Consider the following 18,772-nt stretch of genomic DNA (forward strand, 5'->3'; position numbering starts at 1 on the left):
GGAATGCATTTATACTCACCTAGGGTATCCACGAAACCTCATAACGGACAATGGACCCCAATTTGTCAGCCACGAATTTAACCAATATTGTGATCACCATGGAATAACGCATATTCGTACGCCACCATACTCACTACAAAGTAACGGAATAGCGGAACGATTTTTACGAACTTTTAAAAATGCCATAAGAGGTTTTCCCCGCTCCGAAATTCAAACCCAGCTGACCAATTTTCTGATATCGTATAGAAACACCCCGCATCCGGCAACAAAACAAACACCTGCAATGCTATACCTAGGACGCGAAATCCGACGTTCATTAGACCTCCTCCGAGAGAAATCAATATCCCGCCCCAATCACTCTCCCATTCTCGCCGCTCGAAGAAAAGATGATCTAGTGTGGGTTCGAACACCCCCAACCGTTGCCCACCCAAAATGGGAAAAGGGAGTCATAAAAGACGTACAAGGATCAGTCGTTTATTACGTGGAAACCACGAACAAAACTCAACGATACCATCGTCGTGATATCCGACCCCGACGGGATCATAAATGCCCTGACACCGATGCAACCAGAGAAGATTACGTTACCATATTCTCTAAAGAACCATACGCGATAGAGCCCAAAACACCATCCTATCAACTGCAACACAAAATCGTAAACACTATCACCAACCTGCCCCAAGCCGTCAATGACCTTGTCAAAATGATCAACCCCAAACCCAACCTTTCTCTGCAATAGGATTCCGCGAATCCATCACTGAGGTTGGGAAATAACTCTCAAATCCCCCGACTCAAAGGGCAAACCGTAGCGACTCCGATCAATCAGGCTCAACAATTTACGAGGAGGAACCTGCAAACCCGTCAGAAACCCCTCCCGGAGGTAGCAGATTTTAAACGGGGAGGAGCATAGAAATCTTACTAAAACACCGTTTTTTTGTATCGCACACTAAACCTTATTTCTTTATATATCTATAAATACATTACCTTTTTATACCTACCCCCCCCCCCCCCTCAGAGTTTTTTTAGGATTAAAGACCGCCCTGACCCAGCGGTACCATGCCGTTATTATTAATATTTGTGTGATTATTGATTATGCGCTAATTTAAATTAACTTAGGATCCGCCTTTACAACGCGGTGCGGCTATGCCGTTTATTTTGTTAGATGTTTTTATGTGTCTAAGTAAACGAACTTAGGATTAAAATCCGCCCTGACAACGCGCTGCGGCTATGCCGTTTATTTTGTTAGACGTTTTTTTGTGCCTAAGGTAATGAACATAGGACTGAACCCCCCTCTAATCCAGCGGTACGGCGTATGCCTATATTATATTTTTGAGTTGTAAAATAAATTTTTAATTAAGCCTGCCATCTGCCCTGATCCGAAAGGTGCTGCGGTAGTCAAAGTTAAGCGGAGAGGAGTGTTGTGTTTTAACTAGTTTATAATAGTTATTATGTCTTTGTTCTAGTGATATGTTTTTATATTACCATTTATATTTTTGTTTTCTTTGTTCAATTAGAAGTGATGTGTTTTTCTCATTATCATGTATATTTTTTTTCTTTGTTCACGTATACCAAGATTGTTTTGATTTCATCCTCAGAACTGGATCTAACCAGTTTTCAAGATGGGCCTGTATTATTAACATTATTTTTTTTATTATTTATTTTATCTATATAAAGAGCACGAAAAATGAAATTTGATAGTGTTGTTTTCTTATGTATGATTTTGATGATTTTCTTTTTTTTTGTAACTATTGAAATAAAATTTGTTTAACCTTAATTCGGTTGTATTTGCTTTGAATTAACTTTAAAATAATATTTACACTACGTTGTCCGCGTGATCCCATGACAAAATCGATACCCAAACCCGGCCCCCTGGATCCCCTTATCGACCATCCCGGACCCCCAATCACGGACTGTGTTTTCCCTACTCTGACGGTGGGACCCGTCAGTCAAAATTCAACAAGTACAACATTAATATCCATATTACGGTTGTCTTTGCCCTTTGTCAACATAGTGAGAAACCTCTTCTATTGAATTTTGTTTTGTCGGAAAGTTTTAAGCTTTACATACGAGTTTTCTCTAAATGGTCTATGAGTATTTTATCATTTTTTTTATAATTTATATCACCTCAAGGAAATCTACATAATTTTAATTCTCATTTTTAAAATTTCTAAGTGGTTCATTATAATCGTCTGATCCTCTGTAGGATAAATAAATTATGTTTCCCTAAAAACTTTATTATTTCAAATATTTGTTTTGTTACATGGATAATATGCAAATCTCGATTCTTTTCTTTATTATTTTAAAGCTTATTGAATTATATTACTATGATAATTAAGAAAATATTGTATATAAATGTAAATCAATCAAAACTTGACTTTTATTTAACTACATACATTTTTATTTTGAAAAAAATGATAAAAACCCATATATCAAAATAATAACATTAAAGTAATGCATTAAAAAGAAAATAATCCAAATTAACCGCTAATGAATTAAATATATGAATATGATAAGAGAAAAGTCGTAACATGTATGATAAAAGAAAATATATATTTCATGTATTTTTTCTCTAAGATTAACATTTGCTCGTGGTCTCATAGGCAAATGCTTACTTGATCTGGATAATTCGGTCCCTGCTGCCATGCATCACACAACTTCTCACACAGCTATAAACCTTCCCGATCAAAATAAGAAATTCTTTCCTATATAATTAATGATATCTCTCTGAATATTATCCATACGATTTGTTAATTGATTGATATTATCTTGGCAAAATCTCGACGCTAAGGCAATATTTTCCTGGCTTTTCCTGATATCATGCCGAGTCAATGCCCTCTTCTGCCCTAAGTGTATCCCATTGAAAAACTTCTCCCCGTTTTCTAATGCGTTGGTCTCTATATACTTCGCTTTAATAATGTTTATATCTATATATTTTATTTAACAATATAATCACAACATTATTTACTTTTTTTTGAAAGCTATTTTAGCTATATATATGTCATTAGGAAACCTACTGTAATAAACATATGTTGATCAAATAAATTTAGGTGTTTTGACTTAATTTTTACAAAACCGCATGTTTCACCTTAATTTTGAATAAATATAATTGTAGTATGGATGATTATTTTCCCCCACCTCCACCAGAATCAATATTATATAATGAGATTGATACAACAAGATGTAAAAATTTTGATAATGATATATCGCTACCACCTCCACCTCCCCCGAAATTCGATGATTTTGATGTTAAACATTTTTCTAATAAAAGAGAAAAATTGATAACCCCTTATGCAGAAAATACTATATATCTCAAAAATTATTATAACGATAATAATTTACTTAAAATTTTACCTGTAGACGGTAAAATAAATAAATATAGTAAAAATGTTCAAACTACAAATAATCTTTATGGAACAAAAGAATCTGAAGACAAGGTAGATCAACTTACAGATATGCTAATACAAAACTTAAACATGGATCCTACTGAAAATATAGGTTTTAAAATATTATTATAAATAATTGCTATTGTATTAAGGAATATGTGCTATCTGTAATCTTCAAATATTGAACGATGATGATGGATGTACTGCTTTAGGAAAACTATATCATATTTTATGTTTCAAATGTGACTCTTGTGGTATCATAATTATTATTTTTTTAAAATTGTAAATTTTTAATAAAGAGGTTAATCTTCAAGGCCAGTCATTTTACATTGTTGAAGATTTAATAGTATGTGAAGAAGATTATATGGTATTATTTTTTGTTTATTAAAAATAATTTAAATTTTTATAAATGATTTGCCTAGGCCTATAAAAATAATTGTATTACATTTATATATTCATATAATAATTTTTATATACACTACCGTCCATAAATGATTGCCCACCCTGCATTTTCTTAATATTTTTCTCAAATGACAAATAACACAATATGAGGTTTATCAAATTTATTTATAAGTTTACATATTATTGCATAAAATTACAAAAAATAAAAGACATAGCAATTAATTAAGATCAAATTTTGGTCTCATCAATATGACCACCTTTATTCTTTATAATTGCCGCACAAATTTTTGGTAATCTTTCGATGAGATTTTTTAAATATTAGGAAGTGATATTGTTCCATTCTCTCTACAATACTTCCCAAAGGTGTGAATGAGAGTTTAGAGGGCTATTTCATGCTTGTCGATCAAGGTGATCCCATAAAAGTTTGATTGGATTGAGATCGGGAGACTGGGATGGCCAAGTCATCAACTCGAGAATACCGTGTTGTTTCAGATTTTGTAAATAATCTCTGCATATCCTGGATGTATGCTTTGGGTCATTATCTTGTTGAAATAAAAAGTTATTTCCGATCATGCCGGTATCCCTCCTTGTTAAGGATTCCTTTAATTTTGACATTGTCCAAAGCACTCCCACACCATACAGACCCTCCCCAGAATATGACTATAGGAATTATGCAGTGATTGCTCATTTGCTCTCCAGCTGAGCAGAAGATATATTGCCTTCTTTTAGAACCAAAGATTTCGAATTTTGACTCATCACTCCATAAGACCTGGCACCATGGTAGATGTCCAAAATTGATGTTTTCATACCCAGTTTAATCGCTTGAGTTTATTTTTTTGCTCAAGAGTGGCTTTTTGACTGCTACCCTACCATAAAGTTCAAAGCTCCTAAGGTGCCTTTTCACAGTTGTGACACTTATCGGGTTTTCCCAAGTCATATTAACCTCCGCAGCTATCTCTGAGGCGACAAGGCGTCGATTGCGTTTACTGACCCTTGCTATATTATATACCTATAATCGCTTCAAATTGTTTTGTGGGGTCTTCCAAACCTCTTTGTATTCGATATTGTATTAGTTGTGTAATCTTTTAAATATACAATCGACTGTTCATTGAGCTAGGGTTAATTCTCTGGCAATTCGGCGATTACTTTTATCACTATGTGTAAGTTAATTATTTTGCATTTAGTTGGAATAGAAATTTCTTTTCTTTTAATCATTTTGGTCGAATGTTCGCTAAAATTTATAAAGACTAAAAGTTTCTTTTTTAAAACAAAAAAAATCTAGGAATTTTTTTAAAATAATTAAAAATGGGTAATAAGCAGATTAGAATGTGATTTCTTCCAAAAAACAATGGGCAATTTAAAATTATTGCTGAAAAAAACTAATGAACCCTATTTTACCAAATTGGTCATTTTTGACATGTTGTTTTCAAAGGCTAAAATTTCATAGAAAAATTTATAGAAATTCCGAGTTTTTTATTTCTAAATATGTCTAGACATCTTAAATTAATTGATCAATTCACTTTTACCCAAATAAGTTAAAAAGTTTTAAGTTATTAATTAATTTTTTATGTAAAAATGCAGGGTGGGCACTCATTTGTGGTCGGTAGTGTATATTTGTACAAACATAGAACCGTAACTATGCATGGGATGGGGGGGGGCATTTTGGTAGTGAAAGGTTTGTTAAACTTTTCAAATAGATGGTGCTAATTTTTTTTACTAAAAACAGCATCTAACTTTAAAATATACTATATCAAAATCTTACAGAGGTACCAATTGCATGACCTGGACAGGATTTATAAAAAATATTTTTTGGCCTAGCCTGGATTTAAAAAAAAAAATTTTTCAGCTTGGCCCAAGTTTTGTATTTTCAGGCCTGGCCCAGCCCATATTATTTTCTTTAAAAAAATTAGTATTAGAAAAAGTATTAAATTATCTTTATTATAAATTAAAATAAAATAAAATTGATTTGTCACAAATATCTGATTTAAAAATTAAATTTTTTAAATGGATTTGTTAAATAAGTGACCCTTGTACCCAGTGAGATATTGAGATGAAATATTGACTTAGGCCCCCCCTCCCCAATCATATAATTTTTAAACAACTATTTATGCTACCCCCATTTTGAATGACAACTGCATCAAAAATTTGTACAAAATAATAATACCCCCCCCCCCTCCCCATTTTTTGCAGATGTTATTGTTAGAGATCTGTGATAATTTTGTAAAAAATAATTTAGACATGTAGGAATTAAATTAAGTGTCACAACACAAGGAACAAATTGTATGATTAATTTCATCAGTCCATAATAATATACATAGATATGTGACACAGCTTTAATTTGAAAGATGCAGACAGTTATTTCTTATTCCAAACAAAACACTACAGGTATCTAATCATATTTTAAAAAACCATACATGGTTGAAGCAGGTTACCTGATCTTGCTATGCTAGTTGGCCATATTTCCAACATTTCCTGCTTCATTTACCTCTCACACCTTTGTCCTTTTGGACAAATTGACAATTATATTTGTTAAGTAAAAGAATATTTTCTTTATTTTTTTTCACTTTGAGGTGTCAATTTGAGATTTACAGGGTTTTTAATTTGCTTTTGTTTAATTTTTTAACTCATCTTCCTCTGGTTTAAAAAAAATAAATTACCCTCCCACCCATTTATTTAAAAATTTTGCTCAACCAGCTTAGTGCTTAAAAATTATTTAATTGGTTGATGGGCCCTTATATTTTGATATATTTTTATTTAAACTTATAAAATATGCAATATTATGAAATAAAAAAATTGCCTTAAAAAATATTTTACAATTTATATTTTAAAAATATTTTTATGGGCAGGCTTGAGTGAACTGGCTAAAACCTGCCATTCGCTGCCTTACTCTCCACTAGTGTTGTGTTATCGGCTAATTTTAGCCGACTATAAAACGGCTTAGCCTAGATTTTAGGTGAATAAATCAGTTAAGTAATTAGGCTAAGCCTAAAAATTGGCTAAGCCCAAAAATTGGCTAAAATAAATTAATCAAAAATTCTGCATCGATGCCTAGCATTAATTATTATTTATTTATTTTAGTAAAATAATTTATTTTATTTATATTTAATGTAAATATTTTATTATTATCAACAAATAAACATGATACCATTTAATATTTTTTATTTATATTGTTTTATTTTGAAATGAAAATAAATTTATTTATTTGATGTTTTTTTAATAAAAAAAATAATATGCTGCTATTGTAAAAATGTAATATTCTTTTTAATATAATTTATTAGTGATTTTCTCAATCTTCTTTGTAAATACATCTTTTATTGAGGAATCATATTGTAAATTTTATTAGATAAAAAAACAATCTTTTAGGTGAAATCTTTTATAATTTTTTTTATCAATTTTATAAAATTATCTATTTTTTTATTAATGAGGTGTTTTTTTAAATAATTTTTTAAAAATATTTATATTAAACTTTCTTGATGTTATTTTATATGATCTTTTTAAGGATAATATTTTAATGTGACAATTGTCATAATCGTTATTTTTAAAGTTTTTTGATTTTTTTTGACGAAAATAGATTAAAATAAGTATTAAAACATATTTAAATAAAATTTAGTGAAGATGTACCTTAAAATAAGTATTGATATGATGTTTAAATAAAAATTTAGTGAAGATGTACCATAGAAAAGTGACAATTGTTATAATGGTTATAAGTTTTTTGAATTTTTTTGACGTAAATTTGTTAAAATAAGTATTGATATGTTTAAATAAAATTTAGTTAAGATGTACCATAGAAAAGTGACAATTGTCATAATCGTTATTTTTAAAGATTTTTGAATTTTTTTGACGAAAATAGATTAAAATAAGTATTGATAACATGTTTAAGTGAAGATGTACCATAGAAAAGTGACAATTGTCATAATCGTTATTTTTAAAGTTTTTTAAATTTTTTTGACGAAAATATGTTTAAATAAGTATTGATAAAATGTTTAAATTAAATTTAGTGAAGATGTACCGTAGAAAAGTGACAATTGTCATAATCGTTATTTTTATAGTTTTTTTAATTTTTTAGACGAAAATATGTTAAAATAAGTTTTGATAACTTATTTAAATAAAATTTAGTGAAGATGTACCATAGATAAGTGACAATTGTCATAATCGTAGTTTTTAAAGTTTTTTGAATTTTTGTGACGTAAATAGGCTAAAATAAGTATTGATAACATGTTTAAATAAAATTTAGTGGAGATGTACCGTAGAAAAGTGACAATTGTCAATCGTTATTTTTAAAGTTTTTTGATTTTTTTTGACGAAAATAGATTAAAATAAGTATTGAAACATATTTAAATAAAATTTAGTGAAGATGTACCTTAAAATAAGTATTGATATGATGTTTAAATAAAAATTTAGTGAAGATGTACCATAGAAAAGTGACAATTGTTATAATGGTTATAAGTTTTTTGAATTTTTTTGACGTAAATTTGTTAAAATAAGTATTGATAACATGTTTAAATAAAATTTAGTTAAGATGTACCATAGAAAAGTGACAATTGTCATAATCATTATTTTTAAAGATTTTTGAATTTTTTTGACGAAAATAGATTAAAATAAGTATTGATAACATGTTTAAGTGAAGATGTACCATAGAAAAGTGACAATTGTATCGTTATTTTTAAATTTTTTTGACGAAAATATGTTTAAATAAGTATTGATAACATGTTTAAATTAAATTTAGTGAAGATGTACCGTAGGAAAGTGACAATTGTCATAATCGTTATTTTTATAGTTTTTTTAAATTTTTTGACGAAAATATGTTAAAATAAGTATTGATAACATGTTTAAATAAAATTTAGTGAAGATGTACCATAGATAAGTGACAATTGTCATAATCGTAGTTTTTAAAGTTTTTTGAATTTTTGTGACGTAAATAGGCTAAAATGAGTATTGATAACATATTTAATATAAAACAACATTAAAAAAATCCAGGGGGGGCCGGCCCTGAATATATAAAGTTAAGACTAAAAATCCTGGCCAGATCTAATTTTTTTTTTGCAAAAAGGAGGCATGACGAAATTTTTATATTTTAAAAATTAGGGTCATGCAAATAACACCTCTACTGCTATCTCATATATTAATTATTTGCAAAAACCACATTTAAAAATTCATAAACAACACTAATATGAATAAAAATCACCTTTAAAAATATTTAATAAAAAAAAATTATTAATATTTACATCAAATTTTATGAAAAAATAGAAAAATAAAATGTCGAGTTAATAATTGATTATTTATCAATCAAATTATCTTTAGCTTAAAAAAAATAAATATTTGTATTTTAATTTCTTAACCTATAAAATTAATTATAGCTCTAATTTTAATCCACTTGCTTCAAAAAACTAAAAATAACGATTATGACAATTGTCGCTTATCTAGAGTACATCTTCACTAAATTTTTATTTAAACATGTTATCAATACTTATTTTAACTCCACTAAATTTTATTTAAACATGTTATCAATACTTATTTTAGCCTATTTACGTCAAAAAAATTCAAAAAACTTTAAAATTACGATTATGACAATTGTCACTTATCTATGGTACATATTCACTAAATTTTATTTAAACATGTTATCAATACTTATTTTAACATATTTTCGTCAAAGAAATTCATAAAACTTTAAAAACTACGATTAAATTGTCACTTTTCTACGGTGCATCTTCACTAAATTTTATTTAAACATGTTATCAATACTTATTTTAGCCTATTTACGTCAAAAAAATTTAAAAAACTTTAAAAACTACGATTATGACAATTGTCACTTATCTATGGTACATCTTCACTAAATTTTATTTAAACATGTTATCAATACTTATTTTAACATATTTTCGTCAAAAAAATTCAAAAAACTTTAAAATCTACGATTATGACAATTGTCACTTATCTATGATAAATCTTCACTAGATTTTTATTTAAACATGTTATCAATACTTATTTTAGCTCATTTACGTCAAAAAAACTTTAAAAACTACGATTATGACAATTGTCACTTATCTATGGTACATCTTCACTAAATTTTATTTAAACATGTTATCAATACTTATTTTAACATAAAAAAACTTTAAAAATAACGATTATGACAATTGTCACTTTTCTACGGTACATCTTCACTAAATTTTATTTAAATATGTTATCAATATTTATTTTAATCTAATTTCCAAAAAAAATCAAAAAACTTTAAAAATAACGATTATGACAATTCACATTAAAATATTATCCTTAAAAAGATCATATAAAATAACATCAAAAAAGTTTAATTTAAATATTTTTAAAAAATTATTTTAAAAAAAACACCTCATTTAATAAAAAAATAGATTAAAAAAAATTATAAAAGATTTCACCTAAAAGATTGTTTTTTATCTAATAAAATTTACAATATAATTCCTCAATAAAAGATGTATTTACAAAGAAATTTGTGAAAATCACTAATAAATTATATTTAAAAAGAATACATTTTTACAATAGCAGCATATTACTTTTTTTATTTTCATTTCAAAATAAAACAATATAAATAAAAAATATTAAATCATAATCATGTTTATTTGTTGATAATAATAAAATATTTACATTTAAATATAATTAAAATAAATTGTTTTACTAAAATAAATAAATAATAATTAATGCTAGGCATCGATGCAGAATTTTTGACTTATTTATTTTAGCCAATTTTTAGGCTTAGCCTAATTAGCTTTAGCCGATTTTAAGGCTTAGCCTAATTAGGCTTAGGCGTAGTTTTTAGCCGATTACGCAACACTACTCTCCACTCTTTATCATAATTACTAATTAATATTTATTGTTATAATTTGGGTCAATTTTATCTTAGATATATTGGGCAATAATTCTATAGCATTTTGCTTTTAAAATTTAGATAGACTCAGAATAATATTTACAAACTTTTTTTGAAAAAGATTTAATTTAAAAAAACCTATAATTTTGAGAATGAATTTCTAAAAACCTTAAATAAAATAACAATTAAGTTGATTTATAGGCTATATTATTATAATATCATTACCATTATCTTTAAAACTTTCTTAACAAATTATTTTGATTTGTTTTAAAAAATTAAATGAACAATCTAAAATATTTAACGATTCTTTAATATAATTATTAGAATTTATTTAATTTATAACCTTTGTCTTCTATAAAATCGAGATATTAAATGAGTTGGGTTCCCTCAATAAGCTTATTAACAAGTCCTATAACCTTTCCTTTTAAAAAAATCCATGTATACAAGTAAATAACTTGCATAATAACACTTAGTTAATAAAAAGGGCGGGACCGATTTCAGGCCCCAAACTCAAATTCAAGGCATTTTGGGGAATTCGAATAAACATGAACCCTTTTTTACCGGTATAAAGAAATAAATTCAGTTCAGTTAATAAACAGCAATAGAAGATAACCAAGTATATTAGCAGTGAAATTTATAAGCTATCTATAAGAATAAAATTTATCCATAATAGATTTTGTTGACAATATGTTTACTTAAATTTATATCATTTTTAGTGATGTAACTAACCTCAAAAAAGGTCTAAAAAATAACGGCGTTACCTTTTTTGAAGAAAAGGAACGCCATTTGTTACCTTCTTCTAGAGGTAACGAGTAACAGTTCGTTTCTATTTTTGAGTAACGGTAACGTGTTTTTTTGAGTAACGGTGCAAAACGTTATTCGTTACTTCAAATTTTTCTTAAAAAATATGGAAAAAACATTTTTTTGTTATAAAATTACTTTTATTTAATTTTTTAAATTGTTTTTAATTCACATCAACCACCGAATTCCTTCATTTTTATTTTAAATTTTCGTTGTTAAATTTTTAGTCAAGATTGTTAATCTAATTAATAAATATTTATTCAATCAATGTATGTAAATTTTTAATTTAATTCTTCATTTTCTTCAATTGAAGACGATTAAAGCCTTGACTCCAATATGAAACATTTTTACATCAATAAAGAAAACTAAGGTTACAAAGTTTAAACTTTATAAGTGTAAATTGTGTCACAACTCAAATATTTTAGCCTCATTGTAGAATAAACATGGGCATCCTCCAAATTGTGCTGCCATTTATAAGGAAGAAATGGGATATCTGATTAAACTGGTTATAATAAGATTAAACTCTTTCTATAACTCCGTGAAATTAATAATCTTATTTCTTATTAAGGAAAATGGCCACAAATTTGACAAATCTTGTGATAAATCCAAATTACAGAGATTTTCAGATAATGACAAGTCGTTCATAGATGAATATTACAGCTATATATAAGATTTTATAGGTTATGGAAACTGTTCCTACAGCTCTTTCGATTTTAGAGAGAGAGAGGAAAAAATGCATTTGGGAAATCTCACTCCCACGATAACTATTATAATATTTAAAAATGGCTTTAAATAATTTCATTTTGTAACTTATTAATGCAATTCTGCAAGACAAAGATAAAAGGTATACAGTTGAAGTATTGTCCACAATTCATATTTTGATAATATTTTATATCAATTGAATATATATTATCAGCAGATTTATCCTAGTAAAACTAGATGTCAGCAAAGGAAGGAAGCTTGAACTTATTTTCTGTTTGAGAAAAGTGGAAGATACTCGCTAACAATGAATTGACTAACGAAAACGTCGAAATATCTGACTGGCAAAAGCATTTGCAACACACATACAGATTATTTTCTAATAAAGATAATAAAAAAATTGAATGAGGATCTGAATAAAGATTCTTTATGAACTTAGCTTTTTTCAAAATAAATATTATTCTTTAATTTTTTATGAATTCCTTCAATTAATATTTTTATTTATCCAATATAATACAACCCTCCCATCCTCTGCGCCTTTGAATGGGTGTTTAGCACAGCGAAAGCTTTGTTGAGCATTAAGTAATCCTGTTTATCTGATCAAAATATTAAAAATCAATTGTTAAAAATAAATAAGAAGTTATTACAAAAATATCTTATCTTATAATGTATTATTTTTATAGTATTTTATTTATAAATTATATCCTAAAAAATTATTATATAAAGATTTATATTATTTTTTGCATAATTTATATATATATATATATATAGGGAGAAAAACTTCTTTTTTTTGTATATAATATTTTATTTTTTAATTAACGAGTTTAACGAGTAAAGCGTTTCTTTTTTGAAGTAACGTTTATAGCACTAATAATTTTATATGGGTATTTTATTTTAAACTAGCACATTTGCGATTTGATAAAAATTATTTTTATTTTTTGAAATTTTATGTTAAATCTTTTTTACAGGGTTAATAAAAAATTACATGGTGATTCATTAGGTAAACGCATTTATTAATATTATTTATTGGTCTTTACCCTTAGCTTAGTGCACGCACTTAGTAATATATAAATTTATCATAATTAATAGCATTTTTTGCTACCTTGGTTATTATTAATTAATTGTTTCTTTCAATGCTTTTAGCCGGTGAAGTTTTTTCTAAAAAAATAAAGTTTTATCAGCTAAATCATTTTTTAAAAATAAATACAGGCAGCAGAAAGGTTTGAACATCTGCTAACGAAATCTTGAGGCTTGCTTACTGTTAGGCTTTCTTAAAAATAACCGTTTAAAAATACTAAAAGATAATTTGAAAGAAAAATAAGCAAAAGTTAATATGACTAGTGTTGTTTATTTACTTGTAAACGACCCAATTAAATGCTAAAGCTTTTTTTGAGCACAGATTTTAAAAATGAAATAAATCGAATATAATAATTTTATTCAATTATTATTATATATATGTAGCGCCATACATATATAACAAAAATAAATCAAATTCACTATTTTTGTTTATTTTTATATTTTAAAAAAATTAAATATATTAAAATAAATGTTAAGAGATAGGTTCTAAATCGCTAAAAATTTGGAATCTGTTCTAAGAGTTTTACAAAATATCTTGAAAGAAGATTTTTAAGCATGATCTATCTAGGCACTAACATCTTCTTTTTAAACCTGAGTTCGAAAATATTTAAATTTAAAAATATAAATAAAAAGCATTTTAATTTTTGAATAAAGTTAAATTTAATACTAATTGTCCTTGTCCATCCCAGAAAAATTCTAATTTATCCTTTATTTAGAAAAAAAAGTAATTTTTCGAATCGTTGCAAAAGTCATATATGGCTGGAAATACTCACTCGGCTAACCAACATAATAACTCATTTTTAGCCCTAGGTCGACCCGATTAATATTTTTTAACCCGAAGCTGAAAGGCTTGCAATAGCGCCATTGCGTTTTGCTGCTTCGCCATTGCGTTTTGCTGCTTCTTTACTTTTGATAAATGATTTTCTACTAAACCTCGGGTTTGTGCTCGGGGTTCGTGCTCAGAGCTGCTGTGATCGGGTTCGTGCTCAGAGCTGGTTTAGATTTTTAGACCTAAACCCCGGGTCTGGTTTTATACAACCAACGAATTAACAACACTAATAATGACAATAATAAAATTTTTAGAAAAAGGCATTTTTATATATTTAAAAAGAGTGAAAAAGCAAAACCATTATTTAAAAAATGACGTAACCAAAGGTCTGCAATAGGTGATCTTAAAGAGCTTCATTAAGATGGGGGGGGGGGAGCGACATGATGCTTAGCAAAACCCTGATTATGCCTATGTAAATAAGTAATCAAGGGCGGACTGGCGATGCTCTGGTAACCTGAACTTTTGCTTTTGAAATATAACTGTAACTAGTTACATTTAATAAATTGTGAGTTACCTTAATGATCTTTGACAACACTATTAATTACTAACAACTACAAATTACCCAATAGCGAATCTTTCTAATTATAGGAATTATCCAAAATTTTATTCATTTTCATATTTGTATTTAAAAATATGGCTTTATATAAATTACTTATTATGGCATTAAAATATATTTTTTTTTACAAAATCTAATAATTTTATTTATAAACGAACTAGTTAGAAAATCATATAATGGATCTCTAATAAAACAATTCGCAAAATACAGCCCAAATTACTTAAAATGAACTAAATTTTAGAAATCCGTTCTGGGCATAAAAATTTGACCTCTTCTGGTCTTTGATATATTTGTTGTAAAAAAATAAGGTGTGATTTGGAATGAGCAATTTTTTTAAAAATATTATTTTGGTAAATAAGATATATTTTAAATACCATTGTATGTTAATAATCAATATAGAAAAGTTTATATATATATATTTTTTTTTATATAGAAAACTTTAGAAAAATGCTCTACGTGCTCTAAGCCTATTACAAATCGAGTAATTAGGATATTCTTATTGTATCCCATTTATATAACCTTTTAGATTCTAAGAGCGACCGGTAAACCTTATCATCCTGGTTGCTTTGTGTGTGTCGTTTGCGGATTATGTTTAGATGGAATACCATTTACCCTCGATGCTAGTAATCAAGTCTATTGTATCACCGATTTCCACGAGTAAAATTTAACAATTTTATTTTTAATATAATAATACATCCTCCATACCAAAAATGCTTAAATAAATTTGACTTGAATAATTTCTCTACTCAACATTTAAATAAGCTCAGGCAGTTTTAAAAATGGATAGATATTATTGCGATTATCTATGTGTGATGATTCTAATTTTAGATGGAATAAATTTTACTTGATTTTCGGTCACTCACTATCCAAATCGTAATACAATCTTTTTTGGCTTTGCCAAATGTCATAGTTTTGATTCGATTCTAGAAAAATGGAAACTAATTTTGTTTCCATTTTAAATTACTTTTTAAGAATAATTTTATTTATTAAATAACATATATCAGAAAATTTGCACCTAGATGCGCAATTTGCAACTATTTAATTGTGCCTAATAATGGAGAAAGCGAAACAATCAGGATAATCGCCATGGATAAGAGCTTTCATGTCGAATGTTATAAATGCCAAGTTTAATGAAATTTTTACAAAAAATATTCGTATATCCTGAAAGTCGGATATCATTGGCGTACGGGGGGGGGGGCTTGTCATTAGGGTTGATAACAATACCGATATTTCCTTGTATTGGTTTTTAAAACTTATACAACTCAAGGCCAATATTTATAGATGATAAATCAATCATAAATATTGGTTTATAAGCATTACCAATTTTCAAAAATTGATTAATACAAATATCTTATAGTTTTAGGCTTACTTACGTAATTTTTGGTTATTTCTTGGATAAAGCTAATAATATTTTCTTGTATATATTAAATTTATTAATTTACTGAGTGATACATTTTTATTTTTACCATAAAATATATTGGCGCTAATATAAACCAATAACCATTCAATATAGAGAAAATATTGTTTAAACCAATAATATCATAATACAATAGTATTATATTGGTATAAGCCAGTCATACTTGCAATCCCCTAAATAATAATTTTGTATAGAATTGTTTTGTAAATATTGCTTTAAGCTAATAACCCCCCACACCCCCACCACCCCCTTCTCTCCCAAAAATGTATATAATATATAATTATAAACAAGAATCTGAAAGAAAAATTAGTAAAAGTTAATTTTTTTTAAAATACTCACCCTAATTCAAAAAATTTACAAAAAAAGTGAACACACAAAATTAGTTTTATAAAATATAATATAGCCAAAGGCCTACAATAGTAGACCTAAAGACTTCCAATAAAATTTATGGGGGGAAACCCCTTTAATAGTGCTTCCCCGATAAATCAAGGAAAATTTATTTAAAAAACATAAGAGAATATAAAAATTGATTATATATTAACCTAACAAAATATCTATATATTTATTTAAATACGATAACATTTCTACGAATATTAAATTTAGACAATGTATTTTACAGCATACTAATTTATAATTGCATTATTTTTCGCAAAATATTTTAACTGCATTAATTATAAAATATACTAATTATCAATATGGTTTAATAAACACTCATTTTCATAAATAGGATTGTAGCATGCCTCTAACATCGTCGGAAAATGAAATTTGTGGGAAAACATCCTCGTGTTACCCGTTAGATGACTGGATTTTATGCAAATCCTGTAATACTGCCAGAATAAATTTCATTACCTCTCACCTAAATGCTAACGACAGAAACGCTAACGAAACAGAATGCCTGCAAATCTCTAAGAATATCGATAAAATTAATGACAATTTGAACTGTTATAAGCAAAAAATTTACCCAAATGGAATCAGCGATGTCTAGATATTTCCATTGCCGAATTTTGAATTTAGTATGCCAAGTTCTTTTTTAAAAAAAATAATGAAGGAATAAGAATTTAATTTATTTGGTGCTTTTAAAAAAAATATCAATTATTTAGAATTTTAATTTATAAATTTTAAAAAATATCCAATTCCAACACTGTTACACAAAGTTAAAAAAATTTTTGACATTATTTTATAGCTATAATTTTTATATCAATATTTAATATACCCTTTTCCTATTAAATTTTAAAATATTTATGCAATTTAGTATTATAATGATAAGATATTACCTGTAAAGAAAGCTTAAAGTATTTATTTCTCTGAAGAAAATATTAAAAAAAATTTACAAAGAATTTTTTTTATGTTTGCTAAAAAAATTTATTATTATTAAACTAAAAGTTTAAAACATTAAAAATTTTAACATAATTTTGAATCTAGCATGTTGTCTTTATAGTTGGGTAATGGCTAAAATGTAAGCTAATTCAGCTCAATCTTCAGGCGACTGTCGGAGAAAATTCGTTAACATTAAGGCCTTTTAATTTATATTAGTTTCTTCCAAATGAGCTGCTATCTTTTGAAAAAAACGATACCAAAATGATAGCTTTCGGCTAATAACTTGGTTTAGACGGCTAAAAATTGGCTAAATATTTAGTAATTACCAGGGATCCAAACCAAACCTGAATCGAACTATTAAACCACTAAAAACCGGTATTTTTTACCGAACCTAAACCGCTAAAAAAATTCTAGCCGAACCAAACCGAACCGCTAAAATGCCTCTGAACCGGTTCGAGTCTCATAATTTTATGCTTGTAAAATAATGTGTAAGTTATTGCTAGTATATTGCAAAAATTTTAATTATATTCAAATTGTTTTAAAAATTATTATTAGTCACATTTGATTGATAAGTGTCAGTCATAATTTTTATAAACTTTAGTATATTGCCATTTTTTAAATATTTTAAACTCATAAATTATTGTAACATTTTAAATGAACCCCTGTTTTAAATAAATTCTAATTTAGTGATATTGACATTTATGACTGACTTTTTATAAAATATGATATTTTTAGTGATACTGACATTTATGACTGACGTGTAAAGATTAAGTATTATATTTTCTATTGTTATAGATATTTAAATAAACCCCTGTTTTAAATAAATTCTAATTTAGTGATATTAGCATTTATGACTGACATAAGATTAAATATTATTTTTTAGTGAAATTGACATTTATGACTGACGATTAAATATAATATTTTCTATTCTTACATTGATATTTAAGGCAATTTTGCTTAATTCATTTTATAAAATTTTGTATTTTATATTAACTCTTAAAGTTTTATTATTAATTTAAAATTTAGTTCAAAAGTGTCAAAGCTTAATATAGAGATGTGACTGAGATAAAACAGGATTAGATATAATATGTAAGTTAATAACATTTTTTAAATAATTTAAATACTTTATTTAAATTGTATATAAAGTTTATTTGCATATGTAAAGATTAGAAAAGATATAAATAAGACATGCGTTATAACGATATTCGACATAAATAAGACATGCATTATAAAGATAAGCGATATAAATAAGATATGCGATATAAATAAGATAAATTAGCGATTAAATAAGATTAATTAAAATTTATTATGCTGTCAAAATGCTCGCAATAATTTCTTAAATATATATTCAAATCAAATTTTTTAATTGGCGTATATGCCCATTTATAAATAGTATGGATTATAATATTTCTCTGAAACATAGTTGTCATTGCAACTATTCCATTTCTGTTCCATAAGT

At 26.7% G+C, this 18,772-nt stretch overlaps 1 protein-coding gene across 2 annotated transcripts; it reads left to right on the top strand.

Annotated features, from left to right (window-relative positions):
- Positions 1-3,076: 3,076 nt before the first annotated feature.
- Positions 3,077-17,140, top strand: LOC135926218 (thyroid receptor-interacting protein 6-like). 2 transcript variants are annotated; one of them, XM_065462007.1, is made up of 8 exons: positions 3,077-3,357; positions 3,418-3,492; positions 3,533-3,634; positions 3,680-3,747; positions 15,013-15,060; positions 15,106-15,236; positions 15,584-15,704; positions 16,724-17,140. In XM_065462007.1, exons 1-8 carry the CDS (start codon positions 3,111-3,113, stop codon positions 16,979-16,981), a joined length of 1,050 nt encoding a protein of 349 aa, XP_065318079.1. In that variant the 5' UTR covers positions 3,077-3,110; the 3' UTR covers positions 16,982-17,140. The 2 variants fall into 2 exon arrangements, with proteins under 2 accessions (XP_065318079.1, XP_065318078.1); XM_065462006.1 differs by having other exon boundaries at positions 3,077-3,492.
- The last annotated feature ends 1,632 nt before the right edge of the window (positions 17,141-18,772 follow it).

Source organism: Gordionus sp. m RMFG-2023, chromosome 3 (assembly GCF_954871325.1).
Source record: "Gordionus sp. m RMFG-2023 chromosome 3, tfGorSpeb1-WG-v2, whole genome shotgun sequence".
In the NCBI taxonomy this organism is placed as follows: Eukaryota; Metazoa; Nematomorpha; class Gordioida; order Chordodea; family Parachordodidae; genus Gordionus; species Gordionus sp. m RMFG-2023.